General features: G+C 44.9%; 1 protein-coding gene across 1 annotated transcript; it reads right to left on the bottom strand.

The window, feature by feature from the left end:
- Positions 1–14,196: 14,196 nt before the first annotated feature.
- Positions 14,197–24,894, bottom strand: LOC135555815 (uncharacterized). Its single transcript, XM_064988568.1, has 7 exons — positions 24,514–24,894; positions 24,288–24,386; positions 23,565–23,624; positions 23,358–23,463; positions 22,875–23,146; positions 21,957–22,143; positions 14,197–14,959 (listed from the first exon to the last, which is right to left on the bottom strand). The coding sequence occupies exons 1-7, from the start codon at positions 24,628–24,630 to the stop codon at positions 14,793–14,795; spliced, it is 1,008 nt and encodes a 335-aa protein (XP_064844640.1). The 5' UTR covers positions 24,631–24,894; the 3' UTR covers positions 14,197–14,792.
- Positions 24,895–25,192: the final 298 nt, after the last annotated feature.

The following is a 25,192-nucleotide window of genomic DNA, read 5'->3' as shown; positions in this document are numbered from 1 at the left end:
ATAGCAAATGTTCAGTTTTTCCTGAAAGAATCTTTGTGTAGGAGAAATTGCTCCATTTTGTACATCACATTTGGCTACCAAAACGAACCGAAAATTCAGTCGCCAAAACGTCAAACTTTTTCCGAATTAACTCCATAATATCGACCAAAACATGGCAAACGTTGTTTAGAATCAATCCTCAAGGTGTTTTTTCACATATCTCTTCATTGATATGCAGTTCGGGGAAGCCTGCTTTCCCCTCAGAATTGCATGGAAAAATACCAGCAGCTGAAAAAGACGCACCAATTTCGACGGAGGACACCGGGCAGACACCTGGAAAATGTAGTCTCTTATGGTCAATCTTCCAATGATATGCCTACAAATACGTCACAATGCTGCAGACACCTTGGGGAAACGACAGAAAGGGCAGGCTCATTCCTCTCGCATTCACAGCCATATAAGGAGACAATGGAAAACAGAGCCTCAAAAATCCTGCTGGTTTCCTGGTTGCCGTTTCATCTTGGTTTTGCCTGTAGCTCCCGTTCTAGGGCACCCACAGACAATATCTTTGCAGTTCTGGAAAATTCAGAGTGTTTTCTTTCCAAAGCTATCAATTATATGCATAGTCGAGCATCTTTTTGTGACAAAATATCTTGTTTAAAACGGGAACGTTTTTCATCCAAAAATGAAATAGCGCCCCCAGAGATTCAAGAGGTTAATAATGTTTACATATGCTACATTACTCATCTCATATGTATGTACTGTATTCTACACCATCTACTGCATCTTGTCTATGCTACACGCCATTGCTCATCTATATATTTATATGTACATATTCTTATTCATCCCTTTGCATTTGTGTGTATTAGGTTGTTGTTTTAATTACTTGTTAAATTTTACTGCATAGTCAGAACTAGAAGCACAAGCATTTCGCTACACTCGCATTAACATCTGCTAACCATGTGTATGTGACCAATAAACTTTGATTTGATTTGATGTACTTGGGCTAAGAGTGAGAGTGCTGAATGATATGGTAGCAGATTCTCTATTATCCTTTTGTAAAGTTCAAATCATATACCTGAGACAGGGAGTTTGCAGGGCAGGTCAAATCAAGGCCTCGGCACATTGGGTTGAGGGGCCAGCGGGTGTTCTCCTGCAGCTCACGCAGCCCATTAGACTCACACAGTACAATCAAACCACAAGTCACACTGCAGTAAATGAAGAGCACAGCATGGCATGGAGATTCCTTGGTCATAAAAGTAGGAGCTTGAGGCCATCACTTTATTATGTTTGAATAGAGTTGCTCCAACCCATTTCTGAAGAAATACTTGGGTTAGAAGAGAAGCTATTTTTACAAGGGAGAAAATGATATTGATGGTCCCACCATTCAAGGATACTAGCTAAAAAATTGACATCATTATGTAACTTTTTGATATGCAGAGCGATTCACATCAGCCTTCCAGCATGGGCACACACACACATACACTGTACACACAAACACACACACACCCACAAACACATACACCTTACACACACACACGCACACGCACACACACACTGTACACACACACACACTGTACACACACACACACACACACACACACACAACACACACACAAACACACATTTATTTTCCAACACACACACACACACACACACACACACACTGCACACACAGAGATATTTGCCAGCAGCACCTGACACTCGATCATGGTGTCATCTCCATGCTTCCCCTCGGGGCGGGCGGCACAATCCCACGTCAAAAACACATTACACTCCCAAGATTGAGGAGCCGGCGGCCATTATCTCTCTGCTACAGCACTGCTCCTGCAGAGAGAAGGAGTTAGGGAGGGAGAGAGAGAGGGATTGTCAGAGGGAGGGGGTAAAATGTTGAGAAGGAGGGGGGAGGCAGAGAGAGGGGAAATACAGAGATAGGAAGATGATCTTTGAGGATCGACAGTGGCATGGAATATTAGAGACAGAGAGATGGAATATGAGAGACAGAGATATGGAATATTAGAGACAGAGAGATGGAATATGAGAGACAGAGAGATGGAATATGAGAGACAGAGAGATGGAATATGAGAGACAGAGAGATGGAATATGAGAGACAGAGAGATGGAATATGAGAGACAGAGAGATGGAATATGAGAGACAGAGAGATGGAATACGAGAGACAGAGAGATGGAATACGAGAGACAGAGAGATGGAATATGAGAGACAGAGAGATGGAATATGAGAGACAGAGAGATGGAATATTAGAGACAGAGAGATGGAATATGAGAGACAGAGAGATGGAATATGAGAGACAGAGAGATGGAATATGAGAGACAGAGAAATGGAATACGAGAGACAGAGAGATGGAATATGAGAGACAGAGAGATGGAATATGAGAGACAGAGAGATGGAATATGAGAGACAGAGAGATGGAATATGAGAGACAGAGAGATGGAATATGAGAGACAGAGAGATGGAATATGAGAGACAGAGAGATGGAATGTGAGAGACAGAGAGATGGAATATGAGAGACAGAGAGATGGATATAGAGACTATTAAAGGGGGCAACAATAAAGGCGGGAGAGAGAGAAAGAATGAAAGTAAGAAACCATAGAAAGGCAGGTGAGAGACAATGAGGCAATTGAGAGAGGAGAAAATAAGGGCCATTTAAAAAAACACAATTTTGTCCTGATGGTAATGTCAGGCAGAGGCTTCAACTGTTGCTGATGTCGTGTGTCTTTGTGTTAGGCTTTTCATTCAAACCGAAACATGTGGCACGGTGTTCTCATCCCCTGGTGTAAAATACCTTCAATGCACTAATGTTGTGACATGAGATTTGAGCTATTGATTCTTAACGCCTCTTTATTGACACATTTTAGAATGCATTGATGTGCTTGTCATTGCATGTCATTTTAATCAAACGCATATTTTAAAACTATTGTCAACACATTAGCATTGCTTTTAGTCCTTTCATAACCATATGACAAATGCATTCGCTCATAGGTAGCACTTAAGAATGGTTGGTCACTTACTACATGTCCCATGAGGCTATGCATCAAACAAGGTACCATACCAGAATGACTGGCAGGCTGAGACAACTTTCAGGAAGAAGAAAGTTGAGGCCTTCCTCAGACCAGCATGTTGTTTACCTGTGGTCCTGGAGGGCCCATGGTTTACTGTAGTATCCTCTGCTGGATGGGGTGCGTGGATGGGGTGGGTATGGGGGTGCAGAGGGGAGGATGGGGGGGGGGATGCTCCATGGCTGGTCACTGGAGATGACCAACGGAGGGGTCAGGGAGAGCAGGGCTGCCAGGCAAGACAAATGTCCTCCCTGCACTGAGAGGAACGGACCGATGGTTTCATCTCAGCTGAAGGTAAACAAGAACCACTGGGCCGAGAGAGAAAGGGGGCTTCTGTGTGTGTGGATGTGTGTGTGTGTGTGTGTGTGTGTGAGAGGGAGGAGAGATATATTGGTATAGAGAAAGAAAGAGAGAGGTGGGTGTATTGGGAATCCCATGTGTACTCCATCAACAACACAGTGGCTCATATTCAAAATAGACAAATTCACAGATTTTTGGGATGAGTATCTGTATGTTTTTGGGTTCAAACCCATATTTCCTCAACAAACACCGCTTTCTTTTGATCATCAGTTCAGCTCAACAAAGGCGGCTTGTGAGGGGGAAATGTGTTACACATTTTCATTGACTTCACTCATTCTGTCTATTTTCTCTTGTTTCTGTAGAAAGAGGGGGGAAAGGAGGACTCCGGAGGACCCCATTTCCTCCCACCAGTGTAATTTACGGTCTTCCAGCAAAGAGGCAGTTAACACAAACCTAATCAGAGAGAATCCACAGACAGGGAACAGAGTGGGAAAAGAGAAGGAGGGAAGGGAAAGAGAGGGAAGAGGGGAGAATAGGCTATAGAGAGAGGAGTGAGAGTGAGAGGAACGGGAGCAGCTGGACTGATCCAAGCGTATTTTAGAAGGGGGTGGAAAAGGAGAGGATGAGGGCTGGGCACTGCCCCGGGGTATAGGGGGTTGGGGGGTCTTGACCCCAATCAATCTCACTCAGGGCTCACTTAACGACACCAGAGGGGCCCGGGCCTCAGGGGTGAGAGGAGGGGGCCCCTTGCCACTGAGGGGCGCAGAAGAAACCCCCCTATTGTGCGTACCGCTGGGGAGGGATGTCACCCCCCTAAAACACCCTCCACTTCCCCGTGGTCCTGCCACACCAACCCTCTCCTGGAGGCTGGACTACAAGCTTATGTTAGTGTGTGTGTGTGTGTGTGTGTGTGTGTGTGTGTGTGTGTGTGTGTGTGTGTGTGTGTGTGTGTGTGTGTGTGTGTGTGTGTGTGTGTGTGTGTGTGTGTGTGTGTGTGTGTGTGTGTGTGTGTATTCCGTAAATCACTCCACCTCTCTCTGTCTGTTTGGTCTCCTCCTGTGCTTGGCTGATGTTAGAATCCCTGGCTGCCTGCTCATCTCCCACAACAATCCCCTCTGGGCCTGTAGCCATCCTCCTCTCCACACACACACACACACACACACACACACACACACACACACACACACACACACACACACACACACACACACACACACACACACACACACACACACACACACACACACACACACACACACACACACACACACACACAGCCACACACACACACAGCGACACACACACACACACACACACACACACACACACACACACACACAGCCACACACACACACACACAGCCACACACACAAACACACACACACACACACACTAAATAGGGGAGGAGACCAATCAGACAGAGAGAAGTGGAGTGATGCATAGAGCGAAAGAGGGAGGGTGGAGAAAAATAGGCATTTTAAGATAGAGAGGCAGAGGCATTGAGGAAAAGAGGGAGAACAAATGGACAAGGACTGAGGAGAGACATGTCTAACTGAGTGAACGGAGCAGCTAAGTCACTTCAGACATTAGGAAACCCTTCCCACAAACACTTATGCACCACCAATATCGTCACGTAACAGGTTATGAGCAGTCCTGTCGAGCTTAGTTGGTAGAGCATGGCACTTGTGATGCCAAGGGTCGTGGGTTTGTTTCCTGCTGGGGCCACCTATATGTAAAAATGTGTGCACGTATGATTCAATTATTTTGGATTAAGGTGTCTGCTAAATGGTATATAATATTATATTAATTACAGTTATGAGAATCGATTTGACACAGTCACAGACAACAGGCAGTACACTCTTTGAAAAAAAGGTGCCACCTAGAACCTTGAAGGGTTCTTCGTCTGACCCCATAGGAGAACCCTCTGAAGAACCCTTTTTGGTTGTAAGTAGAACCCTTTTGGGTTCCATGTAGAATCCTTTCTACATGTAAAAAAAAAAAAGGATCTCCCATGGAACCAAAAGGGTTCTTCTATGGCGAGCTATTTTGGAACCCTTTTTCCTGAGTGCATGTAACAGTATGGTTAGATTTCATATCGTAGCAACACGATTGTATAATTGGCTCGAGAACTTTGTATTTCGCTTTAGTCTGTCTCCACTGGATGTGTGTGTGACCAACTCCCAGAGAGGGAGAAGTGTGTGTGTGTGTGTGTGTGTGGGTGGGTGGATGGATGGTTGGGAGTGTTGCAATGAGACAGGGGTGTTAATTAATTTGGGGTAATTGATTATCACCATGTAGCTATTAAAGCTGTGCCCGGCAGTGTGTGACTCACGTGAACAACAACAGTAGTGTGCTTCTAGCCACTAGTATAGCAGTGGTTCCCAAACTGAGGGTTCGGCGGGGAGGACAAACCCTCAGTCTGGCTTTCAACTTACTCTTGAAAATCGTAATAGTGGAATGCACAAGGTGCAATTTTGAAATTGGGTAGTGCATCAGTTCCTCTTGTCATGTTAGTCGTTGCATACCCTAGAGAGCTATTTATAGCTTGTCAGAAATGTCCAGATCAACTAGCCCATGTCAGTTAATGTATTTTTTTAGCTAGGTTTTTTGGGGGCCCATAGATTTTGTTGTAACTTTTGAGTCACTCAAATATCACATAAATGACAGGGAAACAGGAGGAGGACAAGGGAGGAGAGAAACGGGTAAATGGGTGGCAGGGAAACAGGAGGAGGACAAGGGAGGAGAGAAACGGGTACATGGGTGGCAGGGAAACAGGAGGAGGACAAGGGAGGAGAGAAACGGGTACATGGGTGACAGGGAAACAGGAGGACAAGGGAGGACAAGGGAGGAGGAGACAAGGGAGGAGAGAAACGGGTACATGGGACAGGGAAACAGGAGGAGGACAAGGGAAACAGGAGGGTGACAGGGAAACAAGGGAGGAGGACAAGGGAGGAAAAATGGGTACATGGGGGACAGGGAAACAGGAGGAGGACAAGGGAGGAGAGAAAAACGGAGGACATGGGTGACAGGGAAACAGGAGGAGGACAAGGGAGGAGAGAAACGGGTACATGGGTGACAGGGAAACAGGAGGAGGACAAGGGAGGAGAGAAACGGGTACATGGGTGACAGGGAAACAGGAGGAGGACAAGGGAGGAGAGAAACGGGTACATGCGTGACAGGGAAACAGGAGGAGGACAAGGGAGGAGAGAAACGGGTACATGGGTGACAGGGAAACAGGAGGAGGACAAGGGAGGAGAGAAACGGGTACATGGGTGGCAGGGAAACAGGAGGAGGACAAGGGAGGAGAGAAACGGGTGACAGGGAAACAGGAGGAGGACAAGGGAGGAGAAAACGGGTACATGGGTGGGTGACAGGGAAAAACACAGGAAACAGGAGGACAAGGGAGGAGAGAAATGGGTAAATGGGTGACAGGGAAACAGGAGGAGGACAAGGGAGGAGAGAAACGGGTACATGGGTGACAGGGAAACAGGAGGAGGACAAGGGAGGAGAGAAACGGGTACATGGGTGACAGGGAAACAGGGAGGAGGACAGGAGGAGGAGGGAGGGTGAGAAAACGGGTACATGGGTGACAGGGAAACAGGAGGAGGACAAGGGAGGAGAGAAACAGGTACATGGGTGACAGGGAAACCGGAGGAGGACAAGGGAGGAGAGAAACGGGTACATGCGTGACAGGGAAACAGGAGGAGGACAAGGGAGGAGAGAAACGGGTAAATGGGTGACAGGGAAACAAGGAAACAGGAGGAGGACAAGGGAGGAGAGAAACGGGTACATGGGTGACAGGGAAACAGGAGGAGGACAAGGGAGGAGAGAAACGGGTACCTGCGTGACAGGGAAACAGGAGGAGGACAAGGGAGGAGAGAAACGGGTACATGGGTGACAGGGAAACAGGAGGAGGACAAGGGAGGAGAGAAACGGGTACATGCGTGACAGGGAAACAGGAGGAGGACAAGGGAGGAGAGAAACGGGTACATGCGTGACAGGGAAACAGGAGGAGGACAAGGGAGGAGAGAAACGGGTACATGCGTGACAGGGAAACAGGAGGAGGACAAGGGAGGAGAGAAACGGGTACATGCGTGACAGGGAAACAGGAGGAGGACAAGGGGGTTAAAACACAAAAATCAATTCCCCAACTAAACCAGATGACCCTAAACACTCTGCAGCCCAGTAATGGTGTGGCCCTCCCATGCTAAATCTGATTTGCTAAGCAGAACCAACTCAATTTGTGGATCCATTTGGCTCACTGGGGAGGGGGGGGCGGAGTGGAGGAATCGGGCGGCGCCACGGGATCAGGAGTCCCCCCCCTTCCCTAGCCGCCGAGGCTCCTTTTGCATATGTTGCCATTCTCAAATGTAATCACAGTGACTGAGAGGGCCCTGGGAGACCCCCTCCTATCTCTTCCTCTCTCCCCTGTGACAGCTTTGATCAGGAAGAGGGGTCCAAATTCAGAACCACTAAGAGACGAGGCAGGACTCTGATCACTCGGAGGCAGTGCAGTAGGGGTTATGCAATCTTTCACGTGCTGAAAGGTGTTGGTTTTCAAGATGGATAACCGAGGAAAGCACTGATAGAACGTGTGGAAGAACGTGTGGGAAATATGAGAATGAAGAGAGAGGGGTTATCTCCTTTGTATTGAGCGTTATCCAGAGGGATTCAACTAGCCTTGAAGTCTGTCTTTCACTTTCCTGCTCCTACCTGACTTGTGAGACTATGGTTCACCAGGCAGTCCTGCCCCGTAATACCATGGTGACAGGGACACTATGCAGTACAGTACAACCCCCCGAGACATTTTCCCAGAAATCTATTGTCACAACTAAGGCTCTGGGTATTTCCTGATCAGGTGACATGACCAGAATCATAAAGTCACAGACGTTTTAGTTGTCTGGTCTGTTCATGTGGTCAGGAAAAACTCCTGCCCCTTAGTCATAACTTATCCCAACACAACACAATGCCGACATAAGGATTGTCACAAGTTGACGTACACTGAGTGTACAAAACACTATGAACAAGAATCGGCACGGCGGGTGGGGGGGGGGGGGCTGAGAGACAGAGCGTGGAACGTTCTCTAAACATTAGCCTTCAACCTGTCCATCAACGGTAGGCCTGTGGACTTGAAGCACAGCAGGTAGCCACAGACTCACTCATGCTGCACCCAGAGAAGCACAGGCAGCCAGGCACACACAGATAAGCTACGACCACAGACACATATGCCCAGCACAGTGAAACGAACAGACTCACATTTCATTGATTCACAATCACACACTAGATAGAAATACAGGAAGAGAGTAACAAATTATTGTGTGTCTAGGCCTCAGCAGTGGTCACTGATCCCATGTGAATGTGTGTTTGTATATACACTGAGTGTACATTTCATGAAGAACACTAAGCTTTTTCCATGACATACCCTGCCCAGGTGAATCCAGGTGGAAGTTATGATCCCTTATTGATGTCACTTGTTAAATCCACTTCAATCAGTGAAGATGAAGTGGAGGAGACAGGTTAAAGAAGGATTTTTGAGCCTTGAGACAATTGAGAAACGGATTGTGTGTGTGTGTGTGTGCCGTTCAGAGGGTGAATGGGCGGACAAAAGATTGAAGTGCCTTTGAACGGGGCATGGTAGTAGGTGTCAGGTGCAGCGGTTTGCGTCAAGAACTGCGACGCTGCTGGGTTTTTCACGATCAACAGTTTCCTGTGTGTATCATGAATGGTCCACCACCCAAAGGACATCTAGCTAACTTGAAACATTGGAGTCAACATGGAAGGCTTTCAACACCTTGTAGAGTCCGTGCCCCGACAAACTGAGGCTGTTCTGAGTGCAGAAAGGGGGGGGAGGGGTGCAACTCAAAATAAAGAAGGTATTCCTAATGTTTTGTATACTCAGTGTAAATCTGGCCATGACAAATTAGGGCAGATTATGACAGCTGGCATTACTTTTAAGAAGAATATACACGTTGAACATTTGAAGCTGGTTGTGTTTCGGTGTTATGTATGTCATTATAAATGTGATAAACAAGTTTATTTTACATTCCTCTAATTGCCTGGTGTTTATTTCGAATCTTCTTGGTAAATGTAAATTAACCTAAGTAAGTGTGGTGATATTTTATTGTCTTTCATCTAAATTGAAACAAGCACATACACCATCTGGTTTCCCGTGTCGTATTCATATTTGCATGCTTTAATCAACATGACTCAATTTCAGTGATCCAGTGTCCTCTGTTTAACCCAATGAGGTTGTCAGAGGGAAAGGGTGTGAAACAGTGGGAATGGAAACAGGTTGGTTAAACTGAGCAATATTGGTGATGGCAGATGAATCCACTAACACCAAGTGTGTCAGTGCCCACTGTGCCAAGACAAAGATATGGACACACAAGGCACGTTTCCTGAACCTTTGTATCCAAATATGGAACCTAGAGTAATACAAAACCTCTCACAGTCCCTCCCTCCTCGTTCTCTCTCTCCCACTCTTTCTCTCTTCTCTCTCTCTCTCTCTCTCTCTCTTTCATTCTCTCTCCCAGCAACGCAATAGGACAACCCAATCCCTCTCTCTCTCTCTCTCTCTCTTTTCTCTCTCGCTCGATCTGCTTCTCCCTTGCTATTGGTGAGTTTTACCTTTTTCTCTTACACCATTGGACGAGTAAATAACTCCTTCTCCTCTCTCTCTCTCTCTCTCTCTCTCTCTCTCTCTCTCTCTCTCTCTCTGTCACAATGCTGCCCATGATAAGCACTGAGCCGGGGGTCTGTCCAATCATTGTCGGAGCCATCAATCAGGGCTGACAGGCCCAGATGACATGAAAAGGAGCGGCAGAGGCAGCCATTAACCGCCGCCCCACACCCTCCCTGCATCCCCCCGGCCCCCTGCGCTTTGTTTTCCTTTCAGCGGACAAAAACAGACTGACAAGATGGAGGGCTGGACATTAATCAAACCACCCTGTGGAACAACCTCTTCTAAGCAGATAATAAATAAATTCCACTCCTCTCATTGGACAGATGCTCTCATTTGGGCCCTAACCCTGCCTACGTACCCGGCCCACCTCCCTTTTACCCTTTACTCTCTCTCTCTCTCTCTCTCTCTCTCTCTCTCTCTCATTACATTTTTAAGGGTTGTCATCTGCTCTCTGCCACTATTCCCCACAGATCGGGGGTGGGCAGGTGTTAGTGCTCTGTGAGGCAGACCAGGGCTGGGGCTGAGTCGAGCCCTGTCCCCTGGTTCAGAATCAGACATCCCCCTGCTCTCCCCTCACACACACACACACACACACACACACACACTACGATCGGCCATCTCGAGGGGCTGGAGTTACCTGGGCAACCGGCCATGCTGTGGTGGTTGGTGCATTGTGTGTTTGGCCGCTGGGGCGATGGTCACCCAGACCGGCAGACCGACAGACCGACAGACCGACAGACAGACAGACAGACAGACAGACAGACTGGTTTGTGTTTGGCCGCTGGGGCGATGGTCACCCAGACCGGCAGACCGACAGACCGACAGACAGACAGACAGACAGACAGACAGACAGACAGACAGACAGACAGACACTGAGTCGTCCCCAAGAGGAGCGGCTACCATCAGAGAGAGCACGAACACTGCTCCTTGCGCCACGACAAAGAGATTACACTCACATGGACATGTGTACATGCTTGAATACAGACACATTCATTAACGTGTGTGTTCTCCAAATACATATGGATCGCAAAGGTTTTGTATGTAAAGACAAAATGTGTGTCCAGTTTACACACACATTTAGTCACACGTCAATTCCTTTATTCTACCCTCTCGTTTATTCGAACCCTTTGGTTTGTTTCTCAGAGAGAGAGCGAGGCCATTAAATTGAGCAGAGGAGCACATCACTAGCCATTCAATCATGTAGACCAGACCCTTTTCCTAGGAGCCTTACCATGTTCTGTTCCGCATACTAGCCTATATCCTCATTGGGACTTGAGGAAAATGACCCCATCTCAACAACATTATCCTGCATTGCTGTGATGACTGTACGGCGCCAATGTTGTTGTGACATCACAGGACTCTGGTTTGTCTGCTGAGTATCATGTGAAATGAATAAGATAGTAGTGCCAGCGTGGATGACTGGGCAGCTACCGTGTTAGCCACTCGTATCAGTGTTATTAGATTCCATACGCTCCTATTTCTGAGTACTGTAATACCTGTAAGCCTCTCTATGCTCTGTCTATGGGACACATCACACTTGAGGACATTGGGAAAGCATGTGTTCTCTAAACAGCCTGACTGGCCACATACACTCACTGGAATAAAGCTGATTTGAAGAAATATTACTCATAGCTTACAGCATTCTTGAGCAGAGAACAACTTAAAATCCTGACTGTAACAGTTGTACATTAATATTACAGAGGAAAACTATTTTCTCCAGAGCTACAAATCTAAAATACTTTGTTGGAAGAAATGTATTGTTGGCAAACAACTCACAACAAAGACCAATCATTATTCTGTCAATTAGACAGTCTACTTTCCCCCAGAAATATTTGTCTGCGGTTTGACAGAGATGGAAGATAAATGTAAAGTACACGCGGCGCGTGGGGTGTGTGTGTGTGGCACTGTGGGTACCCTGGGGCCCTGCATTCCAAGGCATTGTGGGATATGTTTGCTTACTACCAGAAACGTGGCATAAATGATATATTAAAAATCACAGCAGGGGAAAGACACTCAATTCACTTTTAATACGCATCTAATCTGTTTCCCTCCCTGCTGTTTCTGACCCAGTTCAGGGAGAGAGCCATGGTAGGGTTATACATCTCCATGGCCCCCACGGTTTAGAGAAGAGGGGCTTGAAGGGGCCACAGTTATCTAGGCCCGATCGTTACCGCCACACCTTAGGAGAAACCTCTGCCTCCTTTAATTGAGAGATGACTATCGAGATGTTAGATGGTCTCAAAGATCTACTGAAAGAGAAGATCTCTGTATCACAGATGAGTATTTATGGTGTCACAGAGCAATGCATTGGGTAGTATAATACAGTGGTGTACAATTCTTTAAAGTACTACTTAAGTCGATTTTGGGGGTATCTGTACCTTACTTTACTATATTTTTTAACAACTTTTACTTTTACTTCACTACATTCCTAAAGAAAATTATATACTTTTTACACCATACATTTTCCCTGCCACTCAAAATGACAGAAAATGGTCCAATTCGCACACTTACCGGAACATCCCTGGTCATCTCGACTGCCTCTGATCTGGCGGACTCACTAAACACAAATGCTTTGTTTTTGAATGTTGTTGGAGTGTGACCTTGGCTATGCGTACATTTTAAAAATCAAGAAAATTGTGCCGTCTCGTTTGCTTAATATAAGCAATTTTAAATCATTTGTACTTTTAATTTTGATACTTAAATTTATTTGAGCAATTACATTTACTTTTGATACTTAAGTATATTTAAAACCAAATACTTTTAGTCTTTTACTCAAGTAATATTTTACTGGGTGACTTTCACTTTTTGAGTCATTTTATAGTAAGGTATCTGAGAATTGAGTACTTTTCCCACCACTGGCATAATAAATATGTTCAAGATATAAAGCAACATCTTTTATGAGTTGCTGAGAAAATGACAGGATCACATTTCAGTCATGGATACTGCAGGACAGAGACACAGTGGCAAAACAACGCAGATACACATAACATCCACAGAAAGGGGTTAGATGACAGGAAACAGACTTGATTATTGCACTGGCTCTATGCAAACTCGCTGGACTTTACACACACACACACATACTACTCTGACACTCCAAACACACACACACGCGCACTACATTCACTCACAGACACAAAACACGTACACATATTGACGCCACACACTTTCATACTTTTCATATACGCTGCTGCTACTCTGCTTATCTATCCTGATTGCCTAGTCACTTTTACCCCTCTACCTACATGTCATATTACCTTCATTCCCTCAACTACCTCCTACCCCCTGCACATTGAGTCAGTACCATGCTCCTTGTATATAGCCCCGCTATTGTTATTTTATTGTATTACCAACTCATTTTTTGCTAATACAAATTCTAGTAAGCATTTCCCGGTAAAGTCTACACCCGTTGTATGCGTTGCATGTGACAAATATAATTTGATTTGATGGCTGAGATAACTGATTGTCTAAAAAGACACACTCCCTTGTCCAACCCCGGTCGAAATAAAACCCTGGTCCAACACAAACCATTGTCACACACTTATCTGCAGTGATATTGACACCTAAAATGGATTAGCTTCATGCAGCACAGATGATGATGGAGCAGATTTGTGGCGTACATGCGTTTGTTTTGAGTGTGTGTGGGTGTGGGATAAGAGAGATAGGACAGGGTTGTATTGATTATGGAGCATATGTGGTTCCCACGCCATCCTTTGTTCCCGGTGGGAGCCTCTCCGTTGTGGGTCTTTTGTGAGGAGCACAGCTGGTGAGTGAGGACCAGGCTGGGTTCCTCTGAGGACCTAGGAAAACTCTTGTTCATCCTGGGGCTTCAGGAAGAACACAGGTCCTTTTGAAAGATTGGTCATTGGTCTCCAGTTGCATTGGCATAGTTGTTAGGTAATAATTAGGCGTTCATTTTGATGCACCATACAACGTAAAGAGTAATGATTAGAAAAGGGTAGGTTAGATCTCTTCATTTTAAAATCATTTCAATGTTATGTTTTATAAGATACCATAGATATAAAAACGAAGATATTTCTAAAATGTCTTGAGGGTATTACTGCTATGATAACATGACGTGTAAGTATCAGTTCTAGTTTCGTCAAGTTCTGACAGAATAATGTTTTTTTTTTAAGTGTAAAAAAAAAAGCACAATGATGCTTTGGGGAAAAACAAAATCATTTTTTTTATTCAGCAACATTGTACTTCATTCAATACTAAGGCTAGGTTCATTTCACGAGGTCAATGACAATACTGTAAATCAAACTGAAGTGACACAGAGTGCAGCGCAGCTTGACTGACGGCTATACGTTGTCGACTTCCCTACAGAGCACCGACTGACTGCCACCTCCTTCAGAGAAACAAGAGTACGAAACTTGGATACAAATCACTTGCCATCTACTAGGCCTACTACTGCTGGCTGGCTAGCTGAGGCTTGAGAACGATGCCAGAGGGCAGAGGAAGAATAAGCTACAGTATCACCTAACTTCACCTGAGCAGTAACTAGTCTCGATCAGACTGGAGTCAATAACACTTCCCCTGGAATGATCACGTTGTCAGACAAATAGACTCCTCCCTCACTAGCCTATTTCTCTCCCGGACCAGAGACATGGCTGGGAATGGACATACAAACAGATAGACTAGACTGGTGTTGATAAGGCTGCTCCATTTTGGTTCCCTCTCACAGCAGTTATTATGTGAGTCTCCCTCCCATAATTGCACTTTAACCTGGACAGGGGTGGAGCACTTCACTCCCATTAGATGTAGAAAGTACTCTCCGCCCCCTCTGACCCGGCCTCTGGCTCCACCTTCACGGCCAGATAAGGCTTCTTGCGGAGCCGCTTGGCTTCGTTCTGCAGCTTCTGGCGGATGTAGCCCTTGATCTCCGAGTCCGTCTTCCCTGGGAAGTAGTGCTGCACCGCTCCTGTGGGTGATAGGTCAAAGATCAGAAACCTATAGAGATGTAAAGTTATCATTACTTGGAAATAACCCGTTTTTGCAAGGACATTGCCATTAAGGGGTTCCACCATTTTAAAGTAGTCAACTGCGTGGGGATTCCTATGGGTTGGGGGCGATCCGCCAATGATCAGAGCATTGTCAAATCAAATTAAATTGTATTTGTCACATGCGCTGAATACAACAGGTGTAGACCTTACTGTGAAATGCACAAGAAAATTACATAACAATAACGAGGCTATATACAGGGGGTACCTGTACCAAGTAAATGCGCGGGGATATAGGTTAGTCAAGGCAATTTCTAAAGTGCCTATGCATAGATAATAAACAACAAGTGGCAGCAGTGTAAAAACAGAGGTGAGATAGAAGTGGTTAAGGAGCATTTTGGTCCTAGACTTGGCGCTCCTGTACAGCTCGCCATGCGGTAGCAGAGAGAAAGGTTTATGACTGGAGTGACTGGAGTTGGTGTGTTTGGACCATGATAGTTCATTGGTGATGTGGACACCAAGGAACTTAAAACTCTCGACCCGCTCCACTTCAGCCCCGTCGATGCTCGTGATGAGCATTGTTTGGCGCATTGGTGTCTTCTGCAAATTGTTTTGTCTAGCTTGTAAATGGCTTTAAGCTATATCACCGCCATCTAGTGGGCACAATAAATGAATGACAAGATTAGGTTCAAGACTCCAGCACTGCAGGTGTGGGGAAATCATGGATTAGCTTTACGCTTTTCTTCAAACACCAAACTCATCAAAAATCTTTCAATTGGTGATAGCCTCAATGGCGCTGCCCATGTTGTCAGATGCCAAAATAGCACAGATACAAAGGTGAGATCTCTATACATCTCTAAGCCTGTATCTAGAATACCGTGGTCTATAAACGGCAGTTCGGGTCCCAGACAAGGGCAGATTAGAAGTCAAACGGAAATAACAACACTGTTACCGTAGTCATTAAGCAGACAACATTGTCCAGATCGACTTACAGTCCCGGCATTCAACTAACTTTGATAGGAAGGTATGAAGTTCATTGTGAGAAGTATTTCCATTGTAGCATGAGGTAAGTGCAGGAAGTGTGACATGTTCAACTGCCGTATGGAGGTGTGACTAGCTGTTATGAGGGGATGTGACTAGCTGTTATGAGGGGGTGTGACTAGCTGTTATGAGGGGATGTGACTAGCTGTTATGAGGGGATGTGACTAGCTGTTATGAGGGGATGTGACTAGCTGTTATGAGGGGATGTGACTAGCTGTTATGAGGGGATGTGACGAGCTGTTATGAGGGGATGTGACTAGCTGTTATGAGGGGATGTGACGAGCCATTATGAGGGGATGTGACGAGCTGTTATGGGGTGGTGTGACTAGCTGTTATGAGGGGATGTGACTAGCTGTTATGAGGGGATGTGACGAGCTGTTATGAGGGGATGTGACTAGCTGTTATGAGGGGATGTGACTAGCTGTTATGAGGGGATGTGACGAGCTGTTATGAGGGGATGTGACGAGCTGTTATGGGGTGGTGTGACTAGCTGTTATGAGGGGATGTGACTAGCTGTTATGAGGGGGTGTGACTAGCTGTTATGAGGGGATGTGACTAGCTGTTATGAGGGGATGTGTTATGAGGGGATGTGACTAGCTGTTATGAGGGATGTGTTTAGCTGTTATGAGGGGATGTGACTAGCTGTTATGAGGGGATGACTAGCTGTTATGAGGGGATGTGACTAGCTGTTATGAGGGGATGTTATGGGGTGGTGTGACTAGCTGTTATGAGGGGATGTGACTAGCTGTTATGAGGGGATGTGACGAGCTGTTATGAGGGGATGTGACTAGCTGTTATGAGGGGATGTGTTTAGCTGCAATGAGTGGATGTGTTTAGCTGTTACGAGGGGATGTGACTAGCTGTTATGAGGGGATGTGACTAGCTGTTATGAGGGGATGTGACTAGCTGTTATGAGGGGATGTGTTTAGCTGTTATGAGGGGATGTGTTCAGCCGCTATGAGGGGGTGTGACTAGCTGTTATGAGGGGATGTGACTAGCTGTTATGAGGGGATGTGTTTAGCAGTTATGAGGGGATGTGTTTAGCTGTTATAAGGGGATGTGTTTAGCTGTTATGAGGGGATGTGTTTAGCTGTTATGAGGGGATGTGTTTAGCTGTTATGAGGGGATGTGTTTAGCTGTTATGAGGGGATGTGTTTAGCTGTTATGAGGGGATGTGTTTAGCTGTTATGAGGAGAAATGACTAGCTGCTATGAGGGGATGTGTTTAGCTGTTATGAGGGGATGTGTTTAGCTGTTATAAGGGTGTTTAGCTGTTTTGACGGATGTGTTTAGCTGTTATGAGGGGATGTGTTTAGCTGTTATGAGGGGATGTGTTTAGCTGTTATGAGTGGATGTGTTTAGCTGTTATGAGGGGATGTGACTAGCTGTTATGAGGGGATGTGTTTAGCTGTTATGAGGGGATGTGTTTAGCAGTTATGAGGGGATGTGTTTAGCTGTTATGAGTGGATGTGTTTAGCTGTTATGAGGGGATGTGACTAGCTGTTATGAGGGGATGTGACTAGCTGTTATGAGGGGATGTGTTTAGCTGTTATGGGGGATGTGTTTAGCTGCAATGAGTGGATGTGTTTAGCTGTTACGAGGGGATGTGACTAGCTGTTATGAGGGGATGTGACTAGCTGTTATGAGGGGATGTGACTAGCTGTTATGAGGGGATGTGTTTAGCTGTTATGAGGGGATGTGTTCAGCTGCTATGAGGGGTTGTGTTTAGCTGTTATGAGGGTGTTTAGCTGTTTTGACGGATGTGTTTAGCTGTTATGAGGGGATGTGTTTAGGAGTTATGAGGAGATGTGTTTAGCTGTTATGAGAGGATGTGTTTAGCAGTTATGAGGGGATGTGTTTAGCAGTTATGAGGGGATGTGTTTAGCAGTTATGAGGGGATGTGTTTAGATGTTATGAGATGATGTGTTTAGCTGTTATGAGGAGAAATGACTAGCTGTTATGAGGGGATGTGTTTAGCTGTTATGAGGGGATGTGTTTAGCAGTTATGAGGGGATGTTTTTAGCTGTTATGAGGGGATGTTTTTAGCTGTTATGAGGGGATGTTTTTAGCTGTTATGAGATGATGTGTTTAGCTGTTATGAGGGGATGTGTTTAGCTGTTATGAGGGGATGTGTTTAGCTGTTATGAGGGGATGTGTTTAGCAGTTATGAGGGGATGTGTTTAGCTGTTATGAGTGGATGTGTTTAGCTGTTATGAGGGGATGTGTTTAGCAGTTATGAGGGGATGTGTTTAGCTGTTATGAGTGGATGTGTTTAGCTGTTATGAGGGGATGTGACTAGCTGTTATGAGTGGATGTGTTTAGCTGTTATGAGGGGATGTGTTTAGCAGTTATGAGGGGATGTGTTTAGCTGTTATGAGTGGATGTGTTTAGCTGTTATGAGGGGATGTGTTTAGCAGTTATGAGGGGATGTGTTTAGCTGTTATGAGTGGATGTGTTTAGCTGTTATGAGGTGGTGTGTTTAGCTGTTATGAGTGGATGTGTTTAGCTGTTATGAGGGGATGTGTTTAGCAGTTATGAGGGGATGTGTTTAGCTGTTATGAGTGGATGTGTTTAGCTGTTATGAGGGGATGTGTTTAGCTGTTATGAGTGGATGTGTTTAGCTGTTATGAGGGGATGTTTTTAGCTGTTATGAGGTGGTGTGTTTAGCTGTTATGAGGGGATGTGTTTAGGAGTTATGAGGAGATGTGTTTAGCTGTTATGAGAGGATGTGTTTAGCAGTTATGAGGGGATGTGTTTAGCAGTTATGAGGGGATGTGTTTAGCTGTTATGAGGGATGTGTTTAGCTTTATGAGGTGATGTGTTTAGCTGTTATGAGGGGATGTGTTTAGCTGTTATGAGGGGATGTGTTTAGCAGTTATGAGGGGATGTGTTTAGCTGTTATGAGTGGATGTGTTTAGCTGTTATGAGGGGATGTGTTTAGCAGTTATGAGGGGATGTTTTTAGCTATTATGAGTGGATGTGTTTAGCTATTATGAGTGGATGTGTTTAGCAGTTATGATTGGATGTGTTTAGCTGTTATGAGTGGATGTGTTTAGCTGTTATGAGGGGATGTTTTTAGCTGTTATGAGATGATGTGTTTAGCTGTTATGAGGGGATGTGTTTAGCTGTTATGAGGGGATGTGTTTAGCTGTTATGAGGGGATGTGTTTAGCAGTTATGAGGGGATGTGTTTAGCTGTTATGAGTGGATGTGTTTAGCTGTTATGAGGGGATGTGTTTAGCTGTTATGAGTGGATGTGTTTAGCTGTTATGAGGGGATGTGACAAGCTGTTATGAGGGATGTGACTAGCTGTTATGAGGGGATGTGTTTATGAGATGTTATTATGAGGGGATGTGTTTAGCTGTTATGAGGGATGTGTTTAGCTGTTATGAGGGTGTTTAGCTGTTTTGAGATGGATGTGTTTAGCTGTTATGAGGGGATGTGTTTAGGAGTTATGAGGAGATGTGTTTAGCTGTTATGAGAGGATGTGTTTAGCAGTTATGAGGGGATGTGTTTAGCAGTTATGAGGGGATGTGTTTAGATGTTATGAGATGATGTGTTTAGCTGTTATGAGGAGAAATGACTAGCTGTTATGAGGGGATGTGTTTAGCTGTTATGAGTGGATGTGTTTAGCTGTTATGAGGGGATGTGTTTAGCAGTTATGAGGGGATGTGTTTAGCAGTTATGAGGGGATGTGTTTAGCTGTTATGAGTGGATGTGTTTAGCTGTTATGAGTGGATGTGTTTAGCTGTTATGAGGGGATGTGTTTAGCAGTTATGAGGGGATGTGTTTAGCAGTTATGAGGGGATGTGTTTAGCTGTTATGAGGGGATGTGTTTAGCTGTTATGAGTGGATGTGTTTAGCTGTTATGAGGGGATGTGTTTAGCAGTTATGAGGGGATGTGTTTAGCTGTTATGAGTGGATGTGTTTAGCTGTTATGAGGGGATGTGTTTAGCAGTTATGAGGGGATGTGTTTAGCTGTTATGAGTGGATGTGTTTAGCTGTTATGAGGTGGTGTGTTTAGCTGTTATGAGTGGATGTGTTTAGCTGTTATGAGGGGATGTGTTTAGCAGTTATGAGGGGATGTGTTTAGCTGTTATGAGTGGATGTGTTTAGCTGTTATGAGGGGATGTTTTTAGCTGTTATGAGGTGGTGTGTTTAGCTGTTATGAGGGGATGTGTTTAGGAGTTATGAGGAGATGTGTTTAGCTGTTATGAGAGGATGTGTTTAGCTGTTATGAGGAGAAATGACTAGCTGTTATGAGGGGATGTGTTTAGCTGTTATGAGATGATGTGTTTAGCTGTTATGAGGGGATGTGTTTAGCTGTTATGAGGGGATGTGTTTAGCTGTTATGAGGGGATGTGTTTAGCTGTTATGAGGGGATGTGTTTAGCAGTTATGAGGGGATGTGTTTAGCTGTTATGAGGGGATGTGTTTAGCAGTTATGAGGGATGTGTTTAGCTGTTATGAGTGGATGTGTTTAGCTGTTATGAGGGGATGTGTTTAGCAGTTATGAGGGGATGTTTTTAGCTATTATGAGTGGATGTGTTTAGCTATTATGAGTGGATGTGTTTAGCAGTTATGATTGGATGTGTTTAGGAGTTATGAGGGGATGTGTTTAGCAGTTATGAGGGGATGTGTTTAGCTGTTATGAGGGGATGTGTTTCGCAGTTATGAGGGGATGTGTTTAGCAGTTATGAGGGGATGTGTTTAGATGTTATGAGATTATGTGTTTAGCTGTTATGAGGAGAAATGACTTGCTGTTATGAGGGGATGTGTTTAGCTGTTATGAGGGGATGTGTTTAGCAGTTATGAGGGGATGTGTTTAGCTGTTATGAGTGGATGTGTTTAGCTGTTATGAGGGGATGTGTTTAGCAGTTATGAGGGGATGTGTTTAGCAGTTATGAGGGGATGTGTTTAGCTGTTATGACTGGATGTGTTTAGCAATTATGAGGGGATGTGTTTAGCTGTTATGAGGGGATGTGTTTAGCAGTTATGAGGGCGTGTGTTTAGCTGTTATGAGGGGATGTGTTTAGCTGTTATGACTGGATGTGTTTAGCAATTATGAGGGGATGTGTTTAGCTGTTATGAGGGGGGTGTTTAGCTGTTATGAGGGGATGTGTTTAGCTGTTATGAGGGTGTGTGTTTAGCTGTTATGAGGGGATGTGTTTAGCAGTTATGACTGGATGTGTTTAGCAGTTATGAGGGGATGTGTTTAGCTGTTATGAGGGGATGTGTTTAGCTGTTATGAGGGGATGTGTTTAGCTGTTATGAGGGGATGTGTTTAGCTGTTATGAGGGATGTGTTTAGCTGTTATGAGGGGATGTGTTTAGCTGTTATGAGGGGATGTGTTTAGCTGTTATGAGGGGATGTGTTTAGCAGTTATGAGGGTGTGTGTTTAGCTGTTATAAGGGGATGTGTTTAGCTGTTATGAGGGTGTGTGTTTAGCTGTTATGAGGGGATGTGACTAGCTGTTATGAGGGGATGTGTTTAGCTGTTATGAGGGGATGTGTTTAGCTGTTATGAGGGTGTGTGTTTAGCTGTTATGAGGGGATGTGTTTAGCAGTTATGACTGGATGTGTTTAGCAGTTATGAGGGGATGTGTTTAGCTGTTATGAGGGGATGTGTTTAGCTGTTATAAGGGGATGTGTTTAGCTGTTATGAGGGGATGTGTTTAGCAGTTATGAGGGGATGTGTTTAGCTGTTATGAGGGGATGTGTTTAGCTGTTATGAGGGGATGTGTTTAGCTGTTATGAGGGGATGTGTTTAGCTGTTATAAGGGGATGTGTTTAGCTGTTATGAGGGGATGTGTTTAGCTGTTATAAGGGGGTGTGTTTAGCTGTTATGAGGGGGTGTGTTTAGCTGTCATGAGGGGATGTGTTTTGTAGTATGAGTGGATGTGTTTAGCTGTCTCAGGCTGCAGTACAGACGAGACCTTACTCAGTATTGCCTGGATCTCGTCTGCAGGCAAGGCAGGCTTGGGTTGGCCCCTCTTGTTGTTGACGATGCCAGAGATGGAGTGAGAGGCCAGGCAGTCCCTCTCATAGAGGCCCCGGAGCAGGTCATTGGTCAGCTTCTGGGCAGTGGTCCCCGTGTTACAGCGGTCAAGCAGCTCCGCAGTGATGAACTGAATGGTATAAGACATTAGGTTGCACCTTAAAAATTGTAGTGGCCCACCCCATTTTAGAGATACAGTGGAGTCCGTAATTGTTAATGATGAGAAAAAAAGACTGTGTAAAATTTAATTTAAAAAAGACAAATACTCAGCTATATTTTAAGCTAAACATTTTTACTGATTATATTATTATATATATTATATATTATTTTATATTACTACAATTGCCCAGAGAAAGACATAGGGGTAAAAATGATTTTTGCTTCCACTGTTCCTGGGGCCCTTGTTATGGTCAACGGCATCATGAACTTTACCCAGTACCACGACATTTTAGCCAAAAAAACCTGGTTGCCTCTGCCAGGAGGCTGACACTTGGCCTTAAGTGGATCTTCCAGCAAGACAATAACCCCAAGCACTAATCGAAATTCACAAAGAAATGGTTAATTGACTACAAGATCAACATTTCGCAATGGCCATCTCAGTCTCTGGACATTTCCCAATTGTTTTGCATACAATATAGCTCAGTATTTGTATTATTTATTTTATACAGTCTATTTGGCTCATCTTTATCAAGGATGCCAAACATTATGGACCCGGCTATATATTAGCATTCTGCTATAAGACAAAGACCAAAGGCCTATTCAGTCAACTTCAAAGAATAGATATAATTTTGCATATTGCATGACATCAAAAAGGACTTCTAGTATATTTTTGACGTCAAAGACATTTAAAGGGTTCATCACCTCCTGATAGAGGGGTGGTCCGTTGATCTGGGAACCCCCCTCATGAGACCCCGGAGGGTATCCATTCTGGTGGGAGTGGGGGGGCTCTAGTTTGGCCGCCCAGCACCCGTTCAGCACCCCTGGAGAGGCCAGCAGGGCCGACGTTGTCATGGCACCACTCCTCACCAGGATCTCAGGCATGCTGGGAGATGTAGTTCTCAGGTCTGTGCTGCTCGACCACACCTCCGTCCTCTCGATCAGGGTCTCCAGGTTACGTGCCAACTTTCCACACGCTAGCATACCATAGTATAGTATGGCAGTCATTAGTATGAATCCCACAAAAATCCAAGAGATTAAAGCATCCTGGGTTGTTCTTAGGCACAGATCTAGGAACAGCATTTCCTCCCTGACTCCTGACCTTAATCATTAGCAGGGAAAATATAAAAATGAACTCAGATCAGTGTCTAGGGGCAACTTCCTCCTACTACTCCTGCTGGCCCTCACCTGTGAGGCATCTGATTTGCTCCCTCAGGTTGTCCATCTCTCGCTGCATGCTCAGCACCATGGCAACCAGGTCAGCCTTCGAGCGTGACTGTAGGCCTCCGGGACCCTTGAGAGAAATTAAGAAGTCAAAAAGTCATACATAGAAAGTCTAAACCACAAGCAATCACTCACACACACGCACTCGCACACTGCCGTCATCCAGTGTACCTCTGCCATGAGGTCGCCATCCTCGATGCGTTCGACACTGGGGTTGTCTGACACTAGTACCTGCTTGGAGATAAGAAATGAATCATACAAGTTGTCTCACTCATATGGAATTGTGGGTCAGTCAGTGTTTTTTAATTTGATTATATGATCAATATGATTATATGATGTATTGTCAGCTATGGTCCGCTATGGTCAAAATCATAGCTAGATTGAAACATCAGAAAATCCCTGTGATGATGATAAAAAATATGATTCTTCATAAATTCTTATGTCTTGCCAAAAAATAAATAGAGTTTCATTGTAAAGCTATGATTCAGAATCCTTCTTTTATTTAGGAGTAGCAGCAACAAGTCTTGGCTTGGCGTTCTTTTCACCACCTCCCCTTGCCAAAGGTTTGTGCTCTCCTCCCCCCCTCGCTCCATAATTGAGATCAATGGCTGCCCCTCACCATGCCTCTCTCTCATATTAGCGCCATTATGACAAAACACCGCTGAGAGGTGAATGCTCTCTGTGTCACTACTACTACAGCCTTGTGGCTTCCAAGTTGTAAACCCTCAAGCGAGGAAGTGAGGTGCTATATTTACTAACGTACAAATAGGATTTATGTCGTTCGGTCAAGATGCGCATATGATGCCATCATAATGAGCAGACGCGTGCCAACCCCGACAGATTAAAGAGCAAACTTTGACCCAAAAATATTATATGATAATAGTCGAGCCAAACCCTTGTTTTCAACTTCTGGAGAGTGGTGTTGCATGGTGGGTTCTCTTCTACGTTATCTTTCACCAGGTGTGTGTGCTTTCTTCTCTTCTGCAGTCTGTGCTGTAATAGACAGTCCGGGTAGGGTAATTAGCGACATAAATCGTGAGCGACAAATACTCGCTCCTCACCGAATGGGCAGCTACTATATAAAGACCAGACTACAAATAACCGTTAAACGTTTACGTACACATGGATGCTGGCTGTGCGATGTCGTGATGCCAAAGTCTTCATATTTAGGGTCTTCCTCCTCCTCCTCTTCATATTCGAGGTCGAAAATGCGCTTTGCTATTGTTTTCCTTCTCATCTTTCTCCCATTATCCTTTTCCCCCGCTGAAACACTGGCTGCTTCTTGAACATGCTGGTCAATGCACTGTGCTCCGCTCCCCGACTTTCGCGTCAATGCTGGGTAGGCACCCAGCACAACCGTGGCGCGGGGAACAATATTTGTTACGGTTGTACTTATTGTAGCTCATTTAGTATAACTGTGTTCCACACACTTGATTCAAGCTATTTTTCGGTTTAATGTACCGTGGCATGACATGGCAAGACTGCTCAAGATGAAAGCAGCAGTTATAGCTTTGGGCATGCTCATGACTTTCAAGTACATTTATTGTTTAATTATTTAACAATTATTTGAATGGGAGGGTGTATTCGAAGAGATAACGTACACTATGTGAATTTCAATTCCATCACAATGCTATAGGGTACTAGGGGGTAACTAGCCCTCCCTAAGAACAATGTTTAATTCCCTAAAAAAAACATGTCTAATTGCTGACACAAAAAAAGCAAAGTTTGGGAAATAAAATCGTTTGTGGATGAAGATCATGCTTAGGCGAATAAACTATAAAGGGAAATAAATGGCGACA

Source organism: Oncorhynchus masou, chromosome 15 (assembly GCF_036934945.1).
Source record: "Oncorhynchus masou masou isolate Uvic2021 chromosome 15, UVic_Omas_1.1, whole genome shotgun sequence".
Taxonomy (NCBI): Eukaryota; Metazoa; Chordata; class Actinopteri; order Salmoniformes; family Salmonidae; genus Oncorhynchus; species Oncorhynchus masou.
This window is presented reverse-complemented; position numbering and strand designations above follow the sequence as displayed.

Excerpts from the sequence above, each read along its gene's own strand:
- LOC135555815 (XM_064988568.1), bottom strand. The coding sequence starts at position 24,630 with ATGAGAAGGAAAACAATAGCAAAGCGCATTTTCGACCTCGAATATGAA. Across the intron at positions 23,464-23,564 it reads ATGGCGACCTCATGGCAGAG|GGTCCCGGAGGCCTACAGTC; the intron begins GTACACTGGATG and ends ATTTCTCTCAAG. Across the intron at positions 22,144-22,874 it reads GACCACCCCTCTATCAGGAG|TTCATCACTGCGGAGCTGCT; the intron begins GTGATGAACCCT and ends TATACCATTCAG.